The 22,326-nt window shown below is 41.6% G+C and overlaps 1 protein-coding gene across 1 annotated transcript in view; it reads right to left on the bottom strand.

Annotated features, from left to right (window-relative positions):
- LOC120234481 (maestro heat-like repeat-containing protein family member 1) overlaps positions 1–22,326 on the bottom strand; it is an 82,684-nt gene that overhangs the window by 33,465 nt on the left and 26,893 nt on the right. Inside the window, exons 12-26 of the mRNA XM_039236353.1 lie at positions 21,435–21,508; positions 20,914–21,030; positions 20,658–20,702; positions 19,698–19,842; positions 18,103–18,146; positions 17,236–17,395; positions 16,666–16,718; positions 15,946–16,053; positions 10,382–10,498; positions 7,058–7,180; positions 6,540–6,692; positions 5,959–6,081; positions 5,511–5,590; positions 4,773–4,908; positions 3,438–3,527 (exon numbers count right to left, since the gene is read on the bottom strand). Of these exons, the coding sequence (XP_039092284.1) occupies positions 3,438–3,527; positions 4,773–4,908; positions 5,511–5,590; positions 5,959–6,081; positions 6,540–6,692; positions 7,058–7,180; positions 10,382–10,498; positions 15,946–16,053; positions 16,666–16,718; positions 17,236–17,395; positions 18,103–18,146; positions 19,698–19,842; positions 20,658–20,702; positions 20,914–21,030; positions 21,435–21,508 (1,568 nt within the window). The remainder of the gene's footprint in view (positions 1–3,437; positions 3,528–4,772; positions 4,909–5,510; positions 5,591–5,958; positions 6,082–6,539; positions 6,693–7,057; positions 7,181–10,381; positions 10,499–15,945; positions 16,054–16,665; positions 16,719–17,235; positions 17,396–18,102; positions 18,147–19,697; positions 19,843–20,657; positions 20,703–20,913; positions 21,031–21,434; positions 21,509–22,326) is intronic.

Raw genomic sequence — 22,326 nt, forward strand, 5'->3', positions numbered from 1 at the left:
TGTTAGAAACCAAAACTCACCAAAAATGAAACAGATAACATGAATAGTCCAAAAACTATTTTTTAAATTGAATGTTAGTTTAATACTTCCCCAAAAAAGAAATCTCCAGGTCAAGATGTTTTCAATGGTGAATTCTAACAAACACTTAAAAAGGAAATAACATAGATTATACACAGTCTCTTCCATAAGATAGAAGAAGGTGCACTCACTAGCTCATTTTATGAGGCCAATATTAAATTGATAACAAAACAGACAAAGACAACAATAAAGGAAAACCATAAGTCTGTCTCTCAGGAACATAGATACAGAAATTCTCAGTAAAACATTAGCAAATTAAATCCAACAAAGTATTAAAAAAAAACACCACAACAAAATGGAATTTATTTTGGGAATGCAAAACTGCTTCAACACTTGAAAACCAATCTAATCTGCTATATTAATAGTCTAAAGAAGAAAATCAACAAGGTTATATCAATTGATACGGAAAGAGAATTTCACAGAATTCAGCATATATTCATATTAAAATTTTTCAGCAAACTAGGAACAGAATAAACTTTCTAACCTCATAAACGGCACCTACAAAAACATCTATAGCAAACATTATACTTAGTAGTGTATAACTGAATGCCTTCCCACCGAGACTAGGAACATGGCAAGGATGTCTGTTCTTAGCACTCCGATTCAACATCATACTGGAAGTCATAGCCATTGCAAGAAGGCATGAAAATGAAATAAAAGGTATAGGATTTGAAATGAAGAAATAAAATTGTGCCTATTTATAAACATGATTTCTACATAGAAAATTCCGAAGAAACCATATACCAAGAAAAGTTCTAGAATACAGGTCAGTATTCAAAACTCAACTGAATTTCCATATACTAACAGTTGAAAACTAAGAATTTTAAATAGTTGTAATTACAGTGTCTCCTTAAAATGAAATACTTAGAGATATACAGGATCTGCATGGTGAAAACTACAAAATGCTAGTGAATGAAAAAGAAGATCTAATAAATAAAGAGACACAACATGTTCATAGATTAGAAGACTCAACATAATAAAGCTTTCAATTTTTCCCAAAGGAATCTGTTGTTTTAATGCAATTCTATAAAAATCCAGCAAGATGTTTTGTAGATATAGACAAGTTGATTCTAAATTTATATGTAAAGGTAAAAAGAAGAAGAAAGAGAAATTATATTATACAATTTTACGACTTACTCTGAAGATAGATTAATCAAGACAGGGTGGTATTGGTAAAGGGATAGACACAGAGGTCAATAGAATACAGAGTCCAGAAGTAGATCTACACAAATATAGCCAATTGATTGTGATAAAAGTGTAAGGGCAATTCAATATATAAAGGATAGTGTTAGAACAATTGAACTTTCATGTGCAAAAAATTGAACTTCAACCTAAAGCTCATAACTTATACAAAAATTAATTCAAAATGGATCATAGATTTAAAGTAAAATGTAAAACTAAAGACCTGTTAGGAGAAAATATTCAGGACCGACCTAGTTCTTAAACATGACACCAGTCATAATTCATCAAATAAAAAATTATAAAACGGACTTCATAAAAATTTAGAAGTTTTGCTCTGTGAAAGACTATCAAGAGAATGAAAAGACAAGCTACAGATAGCAAACCATAGATCTGACAAGGGACTTTTATCTAAAATATATAAACAACTCTCAAAACTCAACAGTAAGAAAACAAACAATCCTATTAGAAAATCCTATACACAAATGTTTACAGGAGCTTTTATCATAATTGTCAAAAACTGGAAATTACCCAAATGTCTTTTATTAGGTGAATGGTTAAACAAACTCTAGGATCCATACCATGGAATACTACTAAGCAATAAAAAGGAATAAGCTAATGATGTAGACAACAACTTAAAGGATCTTAAGAACATTAAGTGAAGTGAAAGAAGCCAATCTCATAAAAGGTTATATATTATTTAATTCCATGTGCTTAACATCCTCAAAATGACAAAATTACAGACATGGAAAACAGATTAATGATTTGCAGGGAACAGGGACAATGCAGGAGAAGATGTGACTATAAAGGGGCAAAGAGTTTCTCTTGGTGAGGGAACATCCTATATCATGATGGTGGTGGTGGTGGTGGTTTCACAATTTATATGTGAGATCAAACTGCATTGAACACACAAATAAGTACATGTAAAAACTGGCAAAAACTGAGTAAAGTCTGTAGTCAAGCAGTAGTGTACCAACAATTCCCTGGTTTTGATAGTTATTACTGTTATATAAGATGTCACCATTAGAGGAAGCAGGGTGAAGCATTCAAGGGACTATGCATACGATTTTTTGTTACTTCCAATGAATCTACAATCATTGAAAAATAAAGTTAAGAAGATAACTGTAGTGTATGGCAGTCAAGGGCCCATGCTTTTAACCTTTAGCTACCATGAAGGAACAGAGGGAGCTGAGAGAGACGATCACAGCAATGGCTGAAGGGGAAGAAAGAAGAAGGAAAAATGTCCTCCAAAGGGAAGACCAATGTTATTTGGATGCTAGCCCTGGTTATCCTTTCCCTAAAAGCTCTGAACCCAACCTTCATCCTCAGACCTCTTACTTTGTCCCTCAATTGTTCTGTTGTTTTATTCCCAACTGTACTGGGTTGATAGTGCCTCCCCCCACCCAAATTCATGTGCACCCAGGACATCAGAATGTGACCTTGTTTGGAAAATAGGGTCACTGCAGATGCACTAAAGTAAAGATGAGTGCATATGGATTTGGGTAGGCCCTAGTCTTATGACTCCAGTCTTTTTTTTAATGTTTTTTTATTTATTTCTAGGAGAGAGAGAGAGAGAGAGAGACAGCGTGAGCAGGGGAGGGTCAGAGAGAGAGGGAGTCACAGACTGAAACAGGCTCCAGGCTCTGAGCTGACAATCAGCACAGAGCCCGACGCGGGGCTCGAACCCACGAACCGCGAGATCATGACCTAAGTGAAAGTCAGACGCTTAACCGACTAAGCCACCCAGGCGCCCCATGACTCCAGTCTTCATTAAGAAGAGAGGACAGAGAAGCACACACACACGCACATGCGCATGCACACACACACACACACACACACACACATCCTCCTCTTCCTGCACCCCCAAAAGGCCCTGTGAAAATGAAGGCAGAGATTGCAATGGTAGATCTATAAACCAAGGGATACCATTGGCCACCAGGAGTCACCAAAAGCTAGGAGAGATGCATGGAACAGATTCTCCTGCAGAGCCTCCAGTAGAAACCAACCCTCTGATACCTTGATCCTGGACTTCCAGCCTTTACAACTACGAAAGAATATATTTCTTTGAAATATATATTTCTTTGAAAGAATATATTGTTTGAAGCCACTCAGTTGTGGTACTTTGTTATGGCAGCCGTCAAAAACCAATACACCAATTTCAGGGGCTTCTTTCCACTGACCTCCAAGTAGTGCTGGATCCGAGAAGGCATCTCAACAATAAGTGTCTCCATTAGCCTTAGGAGGGATTGGAGGGTCTCCGTGAACAAATCCTGAGGGAAAAAGAAGAACTCAAAGACTTCCTGAGAAGGGAGGCAAGCTATGAGAGACTCTTGAATACTGAGAACAAACTGAGGGCTGATGGGGGTGGGGGAGAGGGGAAGGGGGTGATGGGCATGGAGGAGGGCACTTGTGGGGATGAGCACTGGGTGTTATATGGAAACCAACTCGAAAATAAACTATGAGAGAAAAAAAAGAGACTTGCTGAGATATCAGCCCCATCCCTCCTTCTTAACTTAGATCAGTGCTCTAGCTCTCCCAGGAAATCTTCCTTGAGAAGTTCTGCTCCACAGGTTTCCCCCTAACATTTCAAGTGCCACTTGCCCATTGCTAACTTGAACAAATTCTTCTGTTGTTTTCAGCAGAGCACAAATATCTGCTTGATTTGCAATTTGTCCTAGTGGGTGGGGAGATCCCAGCTTGCCCCAAAATGGGGAAATCCTGTCAAAATCCTCCCTCCCTAACCAGAACTACACTGAGGAAGGCCTCATGGGAATATTAGCAGAGGAAGCTAACCTCAGCTTTCTCTGTATGTACCGGTCCTTCCTTCATAACATAAATAAATATGAATTGACAAAGAAAGACCACCAGACATCTGATGAAAAGGCCCAAATAAACAAACAGACCAAATGGCCCTAAAGAAAACCAAACTAATTCAGTAAACAGTAGAAACCTTTATTTTTAAAAATTCTTATTAATATCCTCAAAAAGAAAAGGCAAGAGATTGTGGCATCAATAAAACAAGAACAATCAGTCAAGATAAAGAAGTAATCAGAGAACATGAAAGAATTCCTAGGAACTAAACATATAAACGCAAATTAGAAAATTTAATCCCTCTTCCTTCCTTCAAGGAAACACTTGGGCTCTGTGGGAAATGGATTTAGCTCTCTTGCACCTGGAACTCTCTGAACTTATTTACCCATAGGCCGTTAGTAAAATCATGTTTGAAACCTTCCTGTCTGGTTTCAATTGTACAACAGTTAAAAGGTAAAGAATTGAGTGTCTACCTCTGGGCCAGAATATTGAAGTGGTGACAGTAGCAATCAACGAGTACTCTCAAGAAGGAAGTACTTCTCAAGAGTAGTGTTCAGACTATACGACCTAGTAATCTCTGATGGTTATCATGTTTTTACCAAAGAAGGTGGAAGATCCTTACATATAACTGCTGAACCTATACTTCTCATCCTCTCAAAAATAAAAAATAAAGACAAAGGGACAAACATCAAAGAGTTAATTACCACAGCAGCCTGGGCTTCCTGGGAACTGGATGCCTCCTTCTGCAAAACCTCTGTGGGTGGCAGGCATAGCACACTCTTACAACACGTTCCGAGTAGCTCTGTTCTTTCTTCCAACTCTATGAGGGGGCGGAGCTTCCTAAGATCCAGGAGGAAGGAGCAAAAATGTAACGAGAGAGTAATGGCCAGGAATAACAGCTGAGGAAGATACAGAGAGAGATGGAGGAGACAGAGGGACAGGTGGGAGAAAGAAGATACCAAAAGAAAAGGTAACCAAAAGAAGAAAAGGAGGAAACAGTAAGAAAAGTTTTAAAATGCCAGGAAGATCTTAAGAAAGGAACAAGGAAAGAGGAAGTATTACAGAAAAGGGTACTGATATTTTGGGATGATATATGACTGTTTGGTTCCCCAGATATTTTGAGGGCATGGGGGAGGCAGTCAGTGATGGAGATGGAGGAGTTTAGTCAGGGACAGCCCTGAAAGCAGAAGAAAGCCTGGACCAGAAACAATAGTAAGTGCCTATGGAATATGGTAGAGGTGGTCTCTGCCACGTGCTCCAAAAATCCCCTCCAAAAAAATCTTGGTAAAAGGAGGTGTTGGACATCTGTCCAACAGATGTCTACAATTGCTTGGGGCTCCCATACTAAAAGCAGAGCAGAAAATAAGGTGGGAAAAAACTAGGTAACAAAGAATTGAAATCCAGTCAGAGCAAGGAAGACAGAATGGCTGGAACATTGTTACCTGAAGTTAGTGATGATGTTCATTGCTGTCTGCCTAATGGAGCTGGAGATGGAATTCAATGGCTCCTCCCTGATTAACTCCTGTAATACACCCACCCCAGCCCCCCACCCCAGAGAACAAGAGTATGTGAATATATTTTTCTTGCTTTCCTCCCCCTCCTCCCACCCCAGGGTATATTCACAGGAAACTGGAACCTAGAATTTTCAGAGACTTCCAAAGACTCAGAAGGATAGCACAATTCTCCTACTCGCACCCATACCTTCCCCACACCACTCACCCCTATCTTGAGAATGGGAAAGGGAACAATAAGGTAGGAAAAGGACACTGGAGAATCTGGACTTTTAGCCCCCAGGTCTAGTCTAGGAGCACAGCCAATGGTTTCCATGAGTGAGGACCCATCCTCCCTCCTCTGTGCATTTCTACCTCCATTCTCCTGAGTTGTACTTACCATCATAAAGGTTACAATTTCTAGTTTCTGAGGGAACTTGAATTGAAAGGCCACAGTCTGGCTGCTCAAGATGTTTGTTAGCTGGGTCAGGGCGTCCAGGTACTCCAGCTTCAGGTTCTTATCCTGAACCAAGCAGTATGCTCAGAGATTTCCAAGGTAGGAATGATCCTGGGGCAAGGGAAAACTACCGACACAAAATCTGGGAGATGACTTGGGAAGGCTTATTTAGGCTAAACCCCTGCATCTTCCTTCTGAGGGCAGCTTAGGAAAGTAAAGCTCCCAAAGCTTCCCTGTCTCTCAAGTTATTGTATTTTTACCAAATAAGTTCTCCCGAAGGATGTCTAGTTGTATGGTAAATGAATAGGGAATGGGAAAGGTTTCTTCTCCTACCCTAGGGGTATATGCTCTGGACTAATGGCAAAAGCAGGAAATTTATTTGGGCTCCCTCTCTTGCCTCCCCTGAAGCAACTGTGATAGCCCCACCCCAGAGTTCCATTTAAGGCCAGGCATCATTTTCTTGGAGGGGAAATACAAAGAAGGCAGGGATGGGACACTGGAAAAGCAGAGAAAGCAGGAAGTACCTTTTCTACAATACAGTTGCGGTAGTGTTGCAGGACCATGGCCAGGATGTCATCTAAATACATGAAGATGGCTCCCTTGCTCTCTGAAATAATCTTGCTATAGCTTAAGTAGATGATGTTACAGACCAGCCCCCATTCCCTTTGCTGATGTTCCTGTAGAGGGAAGGGGGAAACTTGCCTTCTCTTAATCTTATCCTCCTTGCCTCCTCCCCTGATGGGGAAATGCAGGTTCAGAGAGGAATGGATTTCCTGGATGGCACAGAGGGAAGGTGGGGCTGTGGAATGGTGAACAGCGGGGAGGTAGGTGGTCCAGCTGGTGATACCAGGGCCTGACGCACAGGCATAAAGGAGCATGGGAAAGGGAGAAGAGGATGAAACTTGCCCACAGTTGGCCAACAGGAAATAGAAGCATGTACAGGTGGGTCACAGCACTCAAAGGAGTGGGGGGCCTGGGGTGACAGGGATGCCTTAGAAGGCTTTGTGTGGGAGGGTGGCGGAGCTCCCAGGAATGCCATCACCTTCATCAGTTTGAGGATGGATGATGAGTTCTTGTCAGTGAGTATAGCACTATACACTTGCAGTTGGTCCAAGGTCACCTTCAGATATTTCATGGACACGATACTGAGTGCCACAGCAATGCCCTGTAACAGGGAAAGCCTCAACCTCATGCCACAGCTCAGGGTGAGCCAGAACTTTATGCTCTCCCAGAACTAGGGATTTAGAGAGGGGATGGGAGAGTAATGGGAAAGAAAATAAATTGAAGGAAAATTTGGTTCTCCTGACTCAAACTATTTAAAATCCAGAGGGAGAACCAAAAGTCCATGCAAGAAATAATTTAAGAAGCAAATTACAAGAAGCAGACTCTTAACAATAGAGAACAAACTGATGGTTACCAGAGCAGAGGTGGGTGGGAGGATGGGGGAAATAAAGGATGGGGATTAGAGAGTACACTTATCATGATGGAAAAAAAGGAACTCTAAAAGATAGATAGATAGATAGATAGATAGATAGATAGATAGATAGATGATAGATAGATAGATAGATATAGAGAGATAGAGATAGATAGATAGACAGTAGATGATAGATAGATAGATAGATAGATAGATGATAGATAGATAGATAGATAGATAGATGATAGATAGATAGATAGATAGAGTGGCACACGGTTTATCAAAACTAAAGAGTCCTCATTTTTGTATTTTTCATACTAATTGACAACATCCAGAAAAGCCCTTCCTGAATATCATGGAGCAGAGGAACCACCACCTCCCCTCCCCACCCTACCATAACATTTGTGAACTGTGGGCCCTCATATGTATATTAATTCCTCTCTCGATTCAGTAGAATTTTGGTGCCTAATGCTTGGGGGGAGCAAATTAACTCAGATTATGAAAAATTAGAGTCACAGGTTTACTAAATCTTGGGATTATCAAATCCAACATTGCAGAATAGAGAATACTTACATGCGCTAGTAATTCAGAGAAGGGTTGTGAGGAGGGAACAAAGGGGAAGAACAAATCCAAGGCACATTATTGACAGGGTTGGATGGATAATCAGAGAAGAAACAGAACAAAGAGAAGACGCACAGACAGTGCCAATATTTCTAAGCCTGGAGAACAGGAAACAGCAGTAAGTGACCAAAATGGGCAGGTGGAAAAGGGGGCCTGTTTAGAGTTGAGGAGAGAGGAAGGAGGAAGTCCCTGCACACGTCTTGTGGGACATATTAAAAGGAAAACTAAGTGAAAATGCTATCAGTGGTTAGTGGATCTAGGAACAGATGACTGAGTGGAAGCCAAGAGCAAGGGAAGCTTGGGGACTCTACAGTTCCTGTCAGGAACCCCATTTAATTTAAATCCCTCTGCCTCATAGCAGGCCCTTTTGACTTAAATGTCAGCCAAGCATCTTCCTAGAGCTTACTCAACAAGGATATCTGGGCACAGAACTACAGGAACTTCTAACACAAGAGAGTCAGGTGCCAGCTGTTTGCCAACTGGCTTGTTTATGCAGGACAGGCCACCATTAAGACTTTGCAGCAGAGGAGGCAGAGCGGCAGGGACCTGGGGGCAGTTATAGTTGCTCCAGGACACAGATCTTCAAGAAAGGATGAAGTATTAGTGGGACTTTTAGACTTTTGACCTCCAAGTAGATAAAGGGAAAATTTTGCCTAGTTGTAAAGCAGGGACTAGTTAAACATCAGAAAGGGAATTTATTGTCCCTCTTCTTATGCCATCCCTTAGCCATGGCTTCCACTTATCCTGGTTATTCTTCATTGTCATCATCATCATCATTATGCATCATCATCATCTTCAACACTGACATTATCAGGATATTTACTGCTTAGTTTGTACCAACCTTACACATGCTATCTCACTGATCTTCACACTAAAGCTTTGAGGTAAATATTACCAACTCCATTTTATAGAAAGAGAAAATATAATTGTTCTCTAATGTAGCCTCCGGCCCAGATCTGAATTTCAGATCTACAGGAATACTGAACATCTCCATTTGGCTATACCAGGGGCACCCTAACCTCTCCTGATCAAAAACTGCATCATCTTCCTCCCCATTTTGCCTTGCATTCCTGGTCTCAGTGAAGGATACCATTATCCTCCCAGCTGACCATGCAGAAACCCAAGAAACATCCTGAACATCCTCTTCCCTCTTACCTTTATCCTCTGTATCCAGTCTGTCCCCACGTGCAGCAGAGGGGTCACTTTTACTTCCCTGTCAAAGAACTCTGCATTCCAGTCCCACCACACCACTAACAGTTCTATAGAAAGGCCCCCAAAAGTTCTTGCTCCTGAGTCTTGTCTTGGAATATTATGTCAAGTGATAATATTCACTTTCCTCCTTCTCTGAATCTAGACTCAACTAGCCCAAGGCCCCACCACCCCACACAGCCACTGTATGTCACTGTGACCACTCATGTAGCCTTTAGTAATGCTATTTTGTGTAATCAGCTGATTTCTCCCTATACGTGTCTGTCCCCTCAATGATACTGTTTGCATCTTGGGTTTGGTAAATACCTGACGATGCAGTCATGTTGGTGGTGGATGCTCTGAGAATCTGGCAGAGGAGGGACATTGGAGAGGGGAGGCCTGAGAACATGGGGACCCACTCTACCAGTAAGCAACATCTAGAGAGTGCTTGTGTGCCAGGCATTGTTCTAGAAGCTTTTATATATTTAATCTTCAAAACCATCCTTTGACACACATATTCCGTGGTATTCTCACCAAAAATACATAATCTAAACCTAATCATGAAGAAATATGAGACAAACCAAAAATATGGTACATTCTATAAAATAAATGGTCTATACATTTGTAAATGTCAAGATCATGAAAGGTAAAGACTGAGGAACTTTTCCAGATTAAAATTATTAAAGATAAATGATAACAAAATGAACTATTTGATTCTAAATTAGATCCCAGAGCACAGAAAAAAATGTTTCTCTTCTGCTCTAAAAAAAGTATTGGTGGGACAATGGCCGTTTTCATAGATCAGCTCTATGAATTAGATAATAGTACTGTGGCAATGTTAACTTTCTAATTTTGACACTGTGCTTCGATTATATAAGGGACTATTGTTATTTTTAGGTAGTACACCTGAGGTATTTAGGGGTAAATGTGCATGCATTATGACTACAACTTCCTAAAGTGACTAGAGAAGATAAAATAATACTAGTAAGTAACTTGCCCAAGGGCACACAGCTATAAAGAGGTAGAGCTAGGATTCTGACCCAGGTTGTCTAGCTTGCCAGGTGCCAGCTTTTAACCACTTGGTCATCCTGCCTCTTAAGGGAAAAATGCTCCCCCCACCCTTTGCCAGTTCCTCCACCTCACCTTCCTGTCCTGCAGCTCTTTGTGGGAAGTTTGTAGAATGGAGGAGAGCATCATCTGCACCATTTTTATATTCCTCGAGGTCCGCAGGGTGAAGCCAAAGAATTTATATAGAAAAGCCTAGGAGAGGTGAAAGCATAGGGTATGCATAGCTTGGAATAAGGTTAGGGCAGCCTGTGGAATAGACATTTCCCAAACTAGCTTTGTAACTGTCAGCCAGCATCTCCCCCCACTGCCCCATCCACCACACTGGCTCTCTTGTTCCCAGGGCGGGTGGTGGGTGGCATCTGGATAAGGTACTAATCCTACAGAGCAGGGGCTCAAGCTAGAGGTAAGAGAAAGCTATATTTCTGCTGTATTTCTAATTTCTCAGCCTCTTAGGGTATGGATCATCCCTTTAGGGACTTTCCCCGATCCACATACTTCCCATTTCCAGCTGGGAAATAAAAAGCTCCTTACCTCAATGTTTTACAGTTTTCACCTTCTTGGTTAAGTTTATTCCTAAGTATTTCTGGTGCAATTCTAAAAGAGATTGCTTTCTTAATTTCTTTCTGATGCTTCATTAAATGTGTAAAAATGCAACAGATTTCTGTATGTTACTTTGTATCTTTCCTGATTTCATTTATCAGTTCTAGCAGTTTTTTAGTGGAGTCTTTAGGATTTTCTGTATATAGTATTGTGTTATCTACAAATAGTGAAAGTTTTACTACTTACTTGCCAATTTAGATGGCTTTTACTTCTTTTTCTTGTCTGATTGCTGTGGCTAGGACTTCCAGTTCTATGTTGAATAAAAGTGGTGAGAGTGGACATCCTTGTCTTGTTCTTGATCTTAGGGTAAAAGTTCTCAGTTTTTCACTATTGAGTGTGATGTTAGCTGTGGGTTTTTCATATATGGCTTTTATTATGTTGAGGTATATTCTCTCTAAACTTACTTTGTTGGGAGCTTTTGTCATGAATGGATATTGTACTTTGTCAAATGCTTTTTCTGCATGTATTGAGATGATCGTATGGATTTTATCCTTTCTTTTGTTAATGTGATGCATCATGTTGATTGGTTTGTGAACACTGAACCACTCTTGCATCCCTGAACTAAATCCCACTTGATCATGGTAAATGATTTTTTAAAGTATTGTCGGATTCTGTTTGCTAATATTTTGTTGAGCATTTTTGCTTCTATGTTCATCAGAGATATCAGCCTGTAGTTTTCTTTTTTTGTAATGCCTTTATCTGACTTTGGTGTCAGGGTAATGACACAAACAAATGGAAACATTCCATGTTCATAGATTGGAAGAACCAATACTGTTAAAATGTCTACAATCATTTGTAGCAATCTACAAATTTAATGCAACTCCCATCAAAATACCAACAGCATTTTTCATAGAAGTAGAACAATCCTAAAATTTGTGTGAAATTACAAAAACAAAACAAAACAAAACAAACAAAACCCTGAATAGGCAAAGCAGTCTTGAAGAAGAAGAACAAACTAGAAGTATCACAATCCCAGGTTTCAAAAATTACTACAGATCTGTAGTAATCAAAACAGTATGGTACTGGCACAAAAAGAGACACATAAATCAATGGAACAGAATACAAAGTCCAGAAATGAACCCATGCTTTTATGGTCAATTAATCTATGACAAACAAGACAGAATATACAATGGGAAAAAGACAGTCTTTTCAAAAAATGAAGTTGGGAAAACTGTATAGCTACATGTAAAAAAATGAAACGGAACCACTTTCTCACACCATACACAAAAATAAACAAAATGGATTAAAGACATAAATGTAATATTTGGAAACATAAAATTCCTAAAAGAAATAACAGGTAGTAATTTCTTTGACATCAGCCATAGAAACATTTTTCTAGATATGTCTCCTTAGGCAAGGGAAACAAAAGCAAAATTAATCTATTGGAACTACATCAAAATAGAACTTTTCTGCAGAGTGAAGGAAACTATTAACAAAACAAAAATGCAAGCTATTGAATGGGAGAGGATATTTGCAAATGATATATTTGATAAAGGGTTAATATCCAAAATATATAAAGAACTTATACAACTTAACATCAAAAAAGCAAATAATCCAATTAAAAAATGGTCAGACGACCTGAATAGACATCTTTCCTAAGAAGATATATAGATGGCAAGTAGATACATGAAAAGATGTTCAACATCACTAATTATCAGGGAAATGTAAATTCAAAACCACAATGAAATATCATTTTACACCCGCCAGAATGGCTAAAATAAAAAACACAGGCAATAACAAGAGTTTGTGGGGATGGAGGAAAAAAAGGAAAACTTGTGCACTGTTGGTAGGAATGCAAACTGGTGCAGCCACTGTGGAAAATGGTATGGAAGTTCCTCAAAAAATTAAAGATAGACTAACCATGTGATCCAGCAATTCCACTACTGGGTATTTACCCAGAAAATTAAAACACTAATTCAAAAAGATATGTGCACCCCTATGTTCATTGCGGAATCATTTACAATAGCCAAGATATGGAAACAACCCATTGATAGATGAATGGATAAAGATGTGGAAAAGAATATTACTCAGCCATAAAAAGAATGAAATCTTGGCATTTGCAACAACATGGATGGACCTAGAGGGTATATTGTTAAGTGAAATAGAGAAAGACAAATACCATATGATTTCACTCATATGTGGAATTGCAGAAATGAAACAAATGAACAGAGAAAAAGGAGACCAACAGAAAAACAGACTCTTAAATACAGAGAACAAACTGATGGTTGCCAGAGTGGGGATTGGTGGGGGCACAAAGTACACTTATTGTGATGAGCGCTGAGAAATGTACAGAATTGTTGAAGCACTATATTGTACATCTGAAACCAATACAATACTGTACATTGATTATATTGAATGAAAAAATAAGTTAACAAACAACAAAAAATAAAATACATTTTGATAACAAAGCCTCACTTGAAAAAATTTAAAAATAAAAACAGTTCCTTGAATTTGTGTAATTTTAAAATTAACATAGCCTAATTTGAAAAAATATCTTTGTGTAATCTTTATTTCTCCCTCCTCTGAATTTCAGTGGCCTTTATCCTTCCTTACTATGCATTGCCCTGTCTACCTTGTAATACCCATATATATGTACTCACCTACTTTCCTGCCCCAGGGTTTCTATATTTCCTATTTCTCTGTCTAGAGTCTTCCCGGGGCTCTTCAAAATGCTGTCTTATTCTCATCTTTCTGATCCTGGCTCAGTGAGCCTTCCCTGACCTCCTAAATACCTCTCCATCTCACCATCCTGCTTCTTTCATTCAAAGCTTCATCACAACCCCTAGTTATCTTGTTTATGTGTTTGTTAGGTTAGTTCTTAACTTGCCCCAACTTCTCATCTCCAATGAGAATAAAGCTCAGGAGCAGTGTATGTCTGGTTCATTGCTCAACTGCAGTGCTAACACAGTGTCTGACACAGTAGACAAACAGGGTATACCAGGTGTTCAATGAATGTTTCAACTCTCCTCCTAAAGCCTCCTCTCTGTGGGCACCTTTTCTTCCCCCAGCAGATGCCCTTGGTGCCTTGTCCAGACTCAAGGGTTCCTTCCTTTCCCTGATTGCCAGCACCATCATGAGCAGTTCCCACCTGCAGCCTTTTGGGGCCTCTTTGCCTGAAGATACCTGAGAGTTACATTCTTCTCTCTTCTATCCCTTCCCCATACCAACTATGGAAGCCTGAAGCGACAGAGAGGTGGAAGGGTGAGGAAGTGCAAAAGCCCCTCTTCACCTGCCTCTAACAGAATAGATGGCAGTGTAGTTTCCACCTAGGGCTCCCCACACTCTTGCTTAGCGTCTCCCCTTCCTATCCTTCTTCCTTTACTTTCTCAGCTTCTCCTGAGAGTACTTTCTTGCTAAATCACTTCACTTGCCACCTTAGGCTCTGCTTCTATGAAGCCTGACCTAAGGTATCTGCTTCTCTGCTCAGCTGGCAAATGATTACTCATCTCTCCAGACTTATTCATTCTTCTGTGGAGTGATTGTCTTCCCAGTTTTCCCAGGACTCAGGTGTTTCCTAATATGTTGGACTTTCAGAGCGAAAACCAGGACAGTCATGAGCGAACTGAGATGATGGACCACCTTTGAGAAAGCTTCTCTGGCCAGCCCCCACAGGCCAAGTAAACAGCTCTCCTCTGTGCTCTCAAGCAAACAGTGCACATTTTGATCCTGATGCTTACCACACTTATTGTAATTGCCTACTCTGTCCTTTGTTTGTTCAAGCACACAATGATTTCCTGAAGGCAGAGTCCGTGTCATTTATGTGAGTACTCTATGCCTGGCTCATACCTACTGTGCCATGGGCATTTAGTACATATTTTTAATAACTTTATTGATAAGATCAGAATTTTTGCTTGCTTCATTTTACCACCCACAAAGCTTTGTATATAGCAGTTGCTTCATAAATATTTATTAATAATTAGAGAGCTAATAATCATTCTTGGAAATAGAGCCTCTTCCCTGAAGACGCCCCAAAACCCAAATAAAGTGTTGCTCAGTGATAGGAAAATAAGATTAAAAATCAAGAAACCTGGATTCAGGTGCCAAATTTTACTTATAATTTGTGTAAAACTCTGACTCCCTCTGGATTGAACTGTCTGGTTATTAGGTCTTTTTGACTTTACAGAGCAACTGCACAGCTGTCGTTGTCTATCCTTAGCCACTCTCCTGTGCTGTAGAAGTTATTGCTACTTCCCAAGTGAGGCAACTGAAATTTCAGAGAGGCTGAGACACTTGACCCAGATTATACCAGGGGCACAGGAAAAGCTGGGACAGGAAGAAGGCCTTCACCAGCATACACCTTGAACTCTGTGAGCAAAGGAGCCCTTCCTCCCTACTCAGCTCTGCAGCCCCAACAGCACACACAGTGCCTGATCCATGGTTGGCCCTCAAATATTACTTGAATTAACTTGCTTAAATGTGATTCTTAGCTCAATAATCTTTCCACTGCATGCAAATACCAGCTCTATTCTGTTACTTCTTTTTTTTTTTTTTTTATTTTTTTTTTTTTTTTTTTTTTTTTTTTTTATTTATTTCTAGGAGAGAGAGAGAGAGACAGCATGAGCAGGGGAGGGTCAGAGAGAGAGGGAGTCACAGACTCTGAGCTGGCAGTCAGCACAGAGCCCGACGCGGGGCTCGAACCCACGAACCGCGAGATCATGACCTAAGCGAAAGTCGGATGCTTAACCAACTAAGCCACCCAGGTGCCCCTCTATTCTGTTACTTCTGAATCACTGGGAGGTTCAATTAAGACAACAAATGGCAAAGTTCTTAATAAAACCTAAAACACTCAGCAAATGTAAGACATGGATATTTCTGGTGTTCCTGTGTGACCACCAGCTCCGTGTCCTCCTCATCCCTCCCTTCCCCAGGACCAAGAAACATGGGTTTGCTTTTCCTCCAAGTCCTGTACTTCATGTACATTTCTTTATCCCCTCCCCCAAGTTCCTCTATACTACCCCACCCCCATTTGTCTCTTTGCAACTACCACCCCCAGCTACATGGTGTGCCACACCCACACCCACACCCACACACACACCTACCTTCTCCTCATCATCATCGCTGAAATAATTTATCCTCTCCAAGACAACCTTGATGAGTTGCTCCAACCAGCTGTCATCATCAATAGCCAATAATGACTGACTTGAAAACTGAGTAAAAAGAAGAGAGAAAAGGACTACATACAGCAGCGGCTGGGATTTTCTGCCTCAAGGAAGTGGGTCAGAAAGAAGCAAGAAACAAGAGCACATGGTCTGTAAATATGAAAAAAGAGCTCAAGAAATGGGAAAGAACTGAAATACACATAGGGGGTGAGTCAGGACTGGAGAATGACAATACAGTGACAATGATGGTAATGCCAATTACACATGTGAAACTCTTTACAGTCTACAAGGCTCTCCATCTCCTCTATTATCCTATTCAATTTTGAGAGATAGGAGTTATTTCCATTTTACAGATGAAGCAGCTGAGGCCTGCAAAGGCTAAATAACTTGCCCAAGATCACAAAGCTAGAGGCCCATTCCCTTACTCTCTCTTGACAGTAGGACTTTGAGGGCATGGAAGATAAATTAAGGTTTAGGATATAGTCAGAGACTCTAATGCAGAGGCCAGGAGCCAAGGATGCCCCCAAAAGAGGGTTTCTTGAGTAGGGAGGTCCCTTGATCATGTCTCAGTCTCTGGGGGGTCTGGGGCCTCTTCTTCAGGATCTTAAAGAGAAGAAAGAAGGCAAGTGTGGAGGAAGGGATGCCTCATAGAGCGCTCACCTGGAGCAACCTGTCTTCCCACACCTCCTGATTCAGGCTCTTCTCAGTGTGATCTAGGAAAGGAGAAAGCATGGGGATCTTCCTGACCAGAAGACCCCAGCTGGGGAAAAAGAACCAACATTTGAGCACTATTCCAGGGGCCTTATGCCCAGCATCACATTTAATTTTCCCCATATCCCACAATATAACTGTTCTCCCACTTTACAGAGACTCCAGGAAATGTATGACTTTTCAAAGGTCAAACATACCCAGCTGGCAAGTGTTAGAACAAGGATACCAACCTGGATCTCTCTGGTTCCAAAGCCCACACTCTTCCCTGATCCTCTGCCCACAAGAAGGGGCGTTCTGGGAACTCTGGAGCCACAGAATTCTGGACTGCGTATCTGCTCAGTGCAGAACATGGTCCAAGTAAGCAGATCTACCCAAATGGCATCTCAGAAAGACAGAGAGACTGGCCCTCACTCTCCTTACCCCAAGGAAGATCCATCCTGTACCTCAGGACTGCATCTCTTCTGGAGTCTGCCCCACTGCCCCAGCTCCATTCCTCCCACTTTGCAGCCAACCCCTCACCATCCAGTATCTGCAACATCTCAGGGATCTCCTTCATCCACAGCTGGCCCACATTCGAGTTGATAACGGGGTGCAGGGAGGTGATAGGATGCAGGGCATGTAGTAGCCTTAGAGAGTTTACACCAAACTCCCCTTCTCTATAGGGCTTCAGGGAAAACATCTGAGAAACAAAAGAAGTGAGCAGGAGGCAGAGAAAGGATTTAAGGGAAAAGAAGGAAGAAAATCAGAACAAATCCATAGAATGGTAGAGCTGAAGCTTAGACCCTTCCCATTCTTTTCCACCTGTGAACTCCTACATGTTCTGCAGGATGCTCTCCTCTGTAATTCCTTCTTTGACTCCTGGAGACCAAGTTAGCTCATTGCTCTTCTAAGATCCCAATGCACCCCATGTATTCATCTACTAACATTTATCACACTGCATTATGGGTAGTTATTCCCAGGCTTGTCTTTCCCACTAAGACTGTGAACACTTCAAGAGTAGTTCTATACCTTGTCTTTCCAAGTATATATAATGTCTAGAACATAATGTCTGGGCAAATAGAGAAACTCAAAACATACTTGCAGAGAAAATGAGATCCAAAAAGCCATGTCCAAGATCAACAGAGAAGAGCTCACAATAAGGCCATATAGGATATAGGCCAAGTCTCCAACCCCCATTACTTCCCTCCTCCAAGCTGTTTGGCCTGGATCACCTTTCCCCAAAGTCCCTATGGTCTTTGACCCTACCCCTTATTTGGTGCCCAGCACAATGCCTGGAATAGAGTGGTACTCAATGATTTGTGGAATGAGGAGATGGATGGATAGATGGATGGATGGGTGGAAGAATGGATGGCAAGGTAGTATTCATCCCATTTATTCATCACTTACCACAAGATGGGTCAGGAGTTTCTGTGGAGAGATGAACTGGGTAGCTGAGTTAGAGAGGATAAGAGAAGAGGACAGAGTCAGTGCCAGCTCCAAGATGCCCAACTTCCAGCCCCTTCCCATACCCAGCACCCACCATCCATTCTTTAGTGGAGGAGAAAAGGCAAAGTGGAGAGTGAGCATTGGTGCCTTTGCCATGGGGATTGTAAATTTTGACTCAGCCTAAAAACAAACCATTTTCAGCATAAAACAAACACGTACACACGCGTGCGCGTGCACACACACACACAAACACTGGAATATTATTCAGCTATAAAAAAGAATGATATCTTGCTATTTATGGCCACATGGATGGACCTAGAGGGTATAATACTAAGTGAAATAAGTACAGCAGAGAAAGACAAATATCATATGATTTCATGTGGAATCTACAAAACAAAACAAATGAACAAAGAAAAATATAAACAGAAACAGAATCATAAATACAGAAAACAAACAGATGGTTGCCAGAGGTGAGAGATGGGCAAGATAGGTGAAGGGAATTAAGAGGTAAAAACTTCTAGTTATAAAAGAAATAAGTCATGGGGATGAAAAGTACAGAATAGGGAATATAGTCAAAAATACTGTAATCATACTTATTGTGACAGATGATAATTACACTTTTCATGGTGAGCATAGAGGAATGTATCGAATTGTCAAATCACTACATGGTACACCTGAAATTAATATAACACTGTACGTCATCTATACTACAATTTAAAAAGTTTTTTTTTTAATATATAGAGACTAGGGAAGAAAGGCTATTATGTCGACCTGGCATTGTCCAGCCAAAGCATGGTAAATGGTCATTACCTGTGAGTGTATTCTATTAGGGTACACCTTGAAAGCATCTCCCACTATTTTAAGAAGTTGTAATCCAGATATGCATTTTATTGAATGTAGCCTTCATATTTGAAAATTGTAGGTCCATCTTTCTAAATATCTATTGTTCATATGGATAATAATCAGAACTCTCAACACAGGGAAAGTAATTTGTTACCTTTCCACTTTTTAAACCCTAATAAAGAATGCTTATTCTCCAAAAAAACACAAACAAATAAACAAATACACATACCCCAAGTAATGTGCTGAACAGATATCCTCACCCCAACTCTGATCCCCACTGGGATTCGAGGTCAAGAAGGGGTGAGGAAAGTGTGATGCTCAGAGTTGGGGCAAAGGAAGAAGTAAGGGCCAGAAATGTCTGTGTACACATTACTTCGTAATTAACAATATTCTTATATCTCTACTCCAGTGTTTCAAGATGAGGAATAAAGGGAACAAGGATTTGTGTCTGGGGTTGCCTCTCTTCCAGAGGAATCCCCTTTTCATCCATGTGAAGGGCCAAATGGCATCAAACTGCTGTCCTAACCCTTTGTCTTCCTTCTCCATCATGGCTCAGGCTCACAGCAGTAGACCTCCCCTACATGGCAGGTCTGCACCCTGTCCCCACACCCACAGCCTCTTCAGAATCTCACTCCCACGCCACTCTCTGCCTGTGGCAGCCTGTGCTTTCACAGCTGGCCCCTCTCCACAGTCTTCCCCACTCATGTACTTACGCTTGAGGTGAAAGCTGCTGAGGTAGGGGACCTGGCCCAAGGAACGGGCCCTCAGAGCCATTTTCGTGGCCGTCTTACTCAAGGACACGAAGGCCAAGGTATTGCTGGGCTGGCACACCAAGGTGATCAGTTTGGGCAAGGATACCTAGTAAGATGTGGCAAAGGATTCAGTGTCAAGCCCCAAATTAGCTGTAAGAACCATAAGTTCTCCAACCCCATGGCTTTGTCTTCCTTTCCTGGAGGGGCATTTGAGACCTGAATACACAGCCTGCCCATTCCCTGCCCTTCCCTCCCACCCTCTTTCCCTTTCCACTCCATGTTGGTAAAACATAACTAAGGTCCTGATTAAAATTACAGTAGGAAGGACTTGATTAGATAAAGGGGCTTCTTGAAATTTGGAATTGCGTGACTTGTAATCGCCTTCACTGGGGAATATCCCAGGAGTAGAAGACATGCTGGCAGTCAGGAGACAGCTTTGCTGGGCGGGAGAGGGGGACTCTGGGAGAGAGAGTAAATCACAGCTTTTCCTCCCACGGCCCCTGATTCAACTCTGACCCACACATCAACTCATAGGAGTCTTCAAGAATCCTTAGAGGTTGCTAAGAAGAGCTAGGGTGGGTAATCACCCGCCTTTTCATGGAAAGAGAAACTGCAACCTGGAGAGCAATTTACTCAAGATTTTACAGCCAGAAACTGGCCAAGCAGGACCCAGGCTCAGGCCTCCAGGTTTACCATCCAGTGACCCTCTTCTGTGCCACTGAGCCACTTCTTAGAGGAGCCCCAGGCACTTGAGTGGGGTCAGACGGAGGCAGGGAGGGTGGAAGAGACAGTACAAGGGGTTAGATGGAGTTGGGAGGGGGTGGAAGGCAGGCAGAGAGAATGCAATCTGGAAGTCAGAGTAGTGATCTGGAGAGTCAGGGGAGAAGATGAAGAGGCCTCTTTGACCCTAGTTGTTTGTACCAGCTGTAGGATTTTGGAACACATTAGTTGGATGTCCTCTTCATTCTGGAATAAGAAAAGGAAAGATTTAAATCTGAAACTGGTGATAGCTGAGTCTTTTGGCTCAAGATCTCCCCTGGCTCACCTCTCAGAGTTTAAGATGCCAAATCCCTTTCCCATTGTGCCAACTATACCCCCCCTTCTTTCCCTTTGGCTCCCAAACCTGCCCTTCTCTTGTTCCCACCCTCTGCCTCCTCCCTGCCTGGCCCCTGCTCACTGAGCAGTCAGACTCGCTGAGCTTGATGATATAGTTGATGATGATGTTCCCCTGGGGCAGGGCCAAGTAGTCATGTTGGCCCAGCATCTCGATGAAGTTCAGGAGGGCCCTTCGCACCTGTGGAGGTCACAGACCACCATGTGGCAAGATAGCCCATTTCATGGGCCACATTTCCTGTGGCAGAGCTTGTTAAAGTATGGCTTCTCAGACCCCATGCTAGATATAATGTTTGAGTCTTCTCTCTCCAAACAAACTGAACTTTTAGTATCCTTTAGAGCTCTGTGTCCCCACTGACAAGGCTCAGAAAATAGGTGGGAAACACCTGTCCACTTCTCAAATCCTTCTCAGGCTTTGAAGATCTCAAATGTAACCCATGGGCCATGTCTGAGGCCATGAAGAGCTTGGTAAGAGTGTCTTACTTCTCCCCTCATCCATGAACCTCCCCCTCTCCATTTACATGACTTCAAGGTCTCAAGAAAGCAATGGGCCTCCCACCCCAAACATTCAGCCTTTTTGCTCACTGGTTTGAGATCTTCCTGAATCATGATTATGACTGAATGCATCACCTCATTCTTCAGTTGCTCTGTCTGGGGCACTAGAGAAAAGACAGACATGCAACTGGGGGTCAGTTACCACCCTTCTCCTCTGTTGTTTTGGGAGACACAAGAAGATAGACAGGTGGGAGGTATTCTAGGTAGTGTCCTGGTCTTCAAAGGCCAGGTAGAGTCCCCAGAGGTTATCTCCACCATACCTCTGCCTCAAAGCAGACTGAAGAGTGACCTGAAACAGTATTTTCATCAAGCTGGCATTTGAGCTCCAGCCCTTTCCAGTTTCCTATGACTGTCCACTTAATCCACCTCTCCAGCTGCTCCCCCCGCTCATATATATCTCAAGCTTTAGAACTACGACCATTGTTCTTCTGTTCTTCTTTATGTGAATTCCCTCTCATAAGTCACTGTTACAATCTCCTTGCCTGCTCTCAGTACATCTCCTGCACACAGCCTACCCCATCTCTGGATTGACAGCTTCTCTGTTTTCCTATTGCACATCACCATGCTCACCTTTAAACAAACTATCACACATTATTTTGCATTGTTTGACTGTCTGAACAGCTGTATATTCCCTGCTTGATAGTGAACTCATTGAGAGTAGAGACTATGTTTTATTTAAGTCTATTTTTGGTACCTTGCACTGTGCTAGGCATAAAGCAAAGGTTTGGCAAACACTTGATTGGAGTTGAAGCCTGTTCCCCAAGATAACAATCATAGACTACACCACTATGAAACTGACTGCATAGTGAGAATTGGTCTAAGCACCTCACATATGTTTTACTCATTTAATCTTTACTAAAATCCCTGAAAGGTAAGCATTAATATTACCTCCATTTTCAGATGAAGAAATAGAGGTACAGAC

Source organism: Hyaena hyaena, unplaced genomic scaffold (assembly GCF_003009895.1).
Source record: "Hyaena hyaena isolate Hyena2069 unplaced genomic scaffold, ASM300989v1 scaffold_108, whole genome shotgun sequence".
Classification (NCBI taxonomy): Eukaryota; Metazoa; Chordata; class Mammalia; order Carnivora; family Hyaenidae; genus Hyaena; species Hyaena hyaena.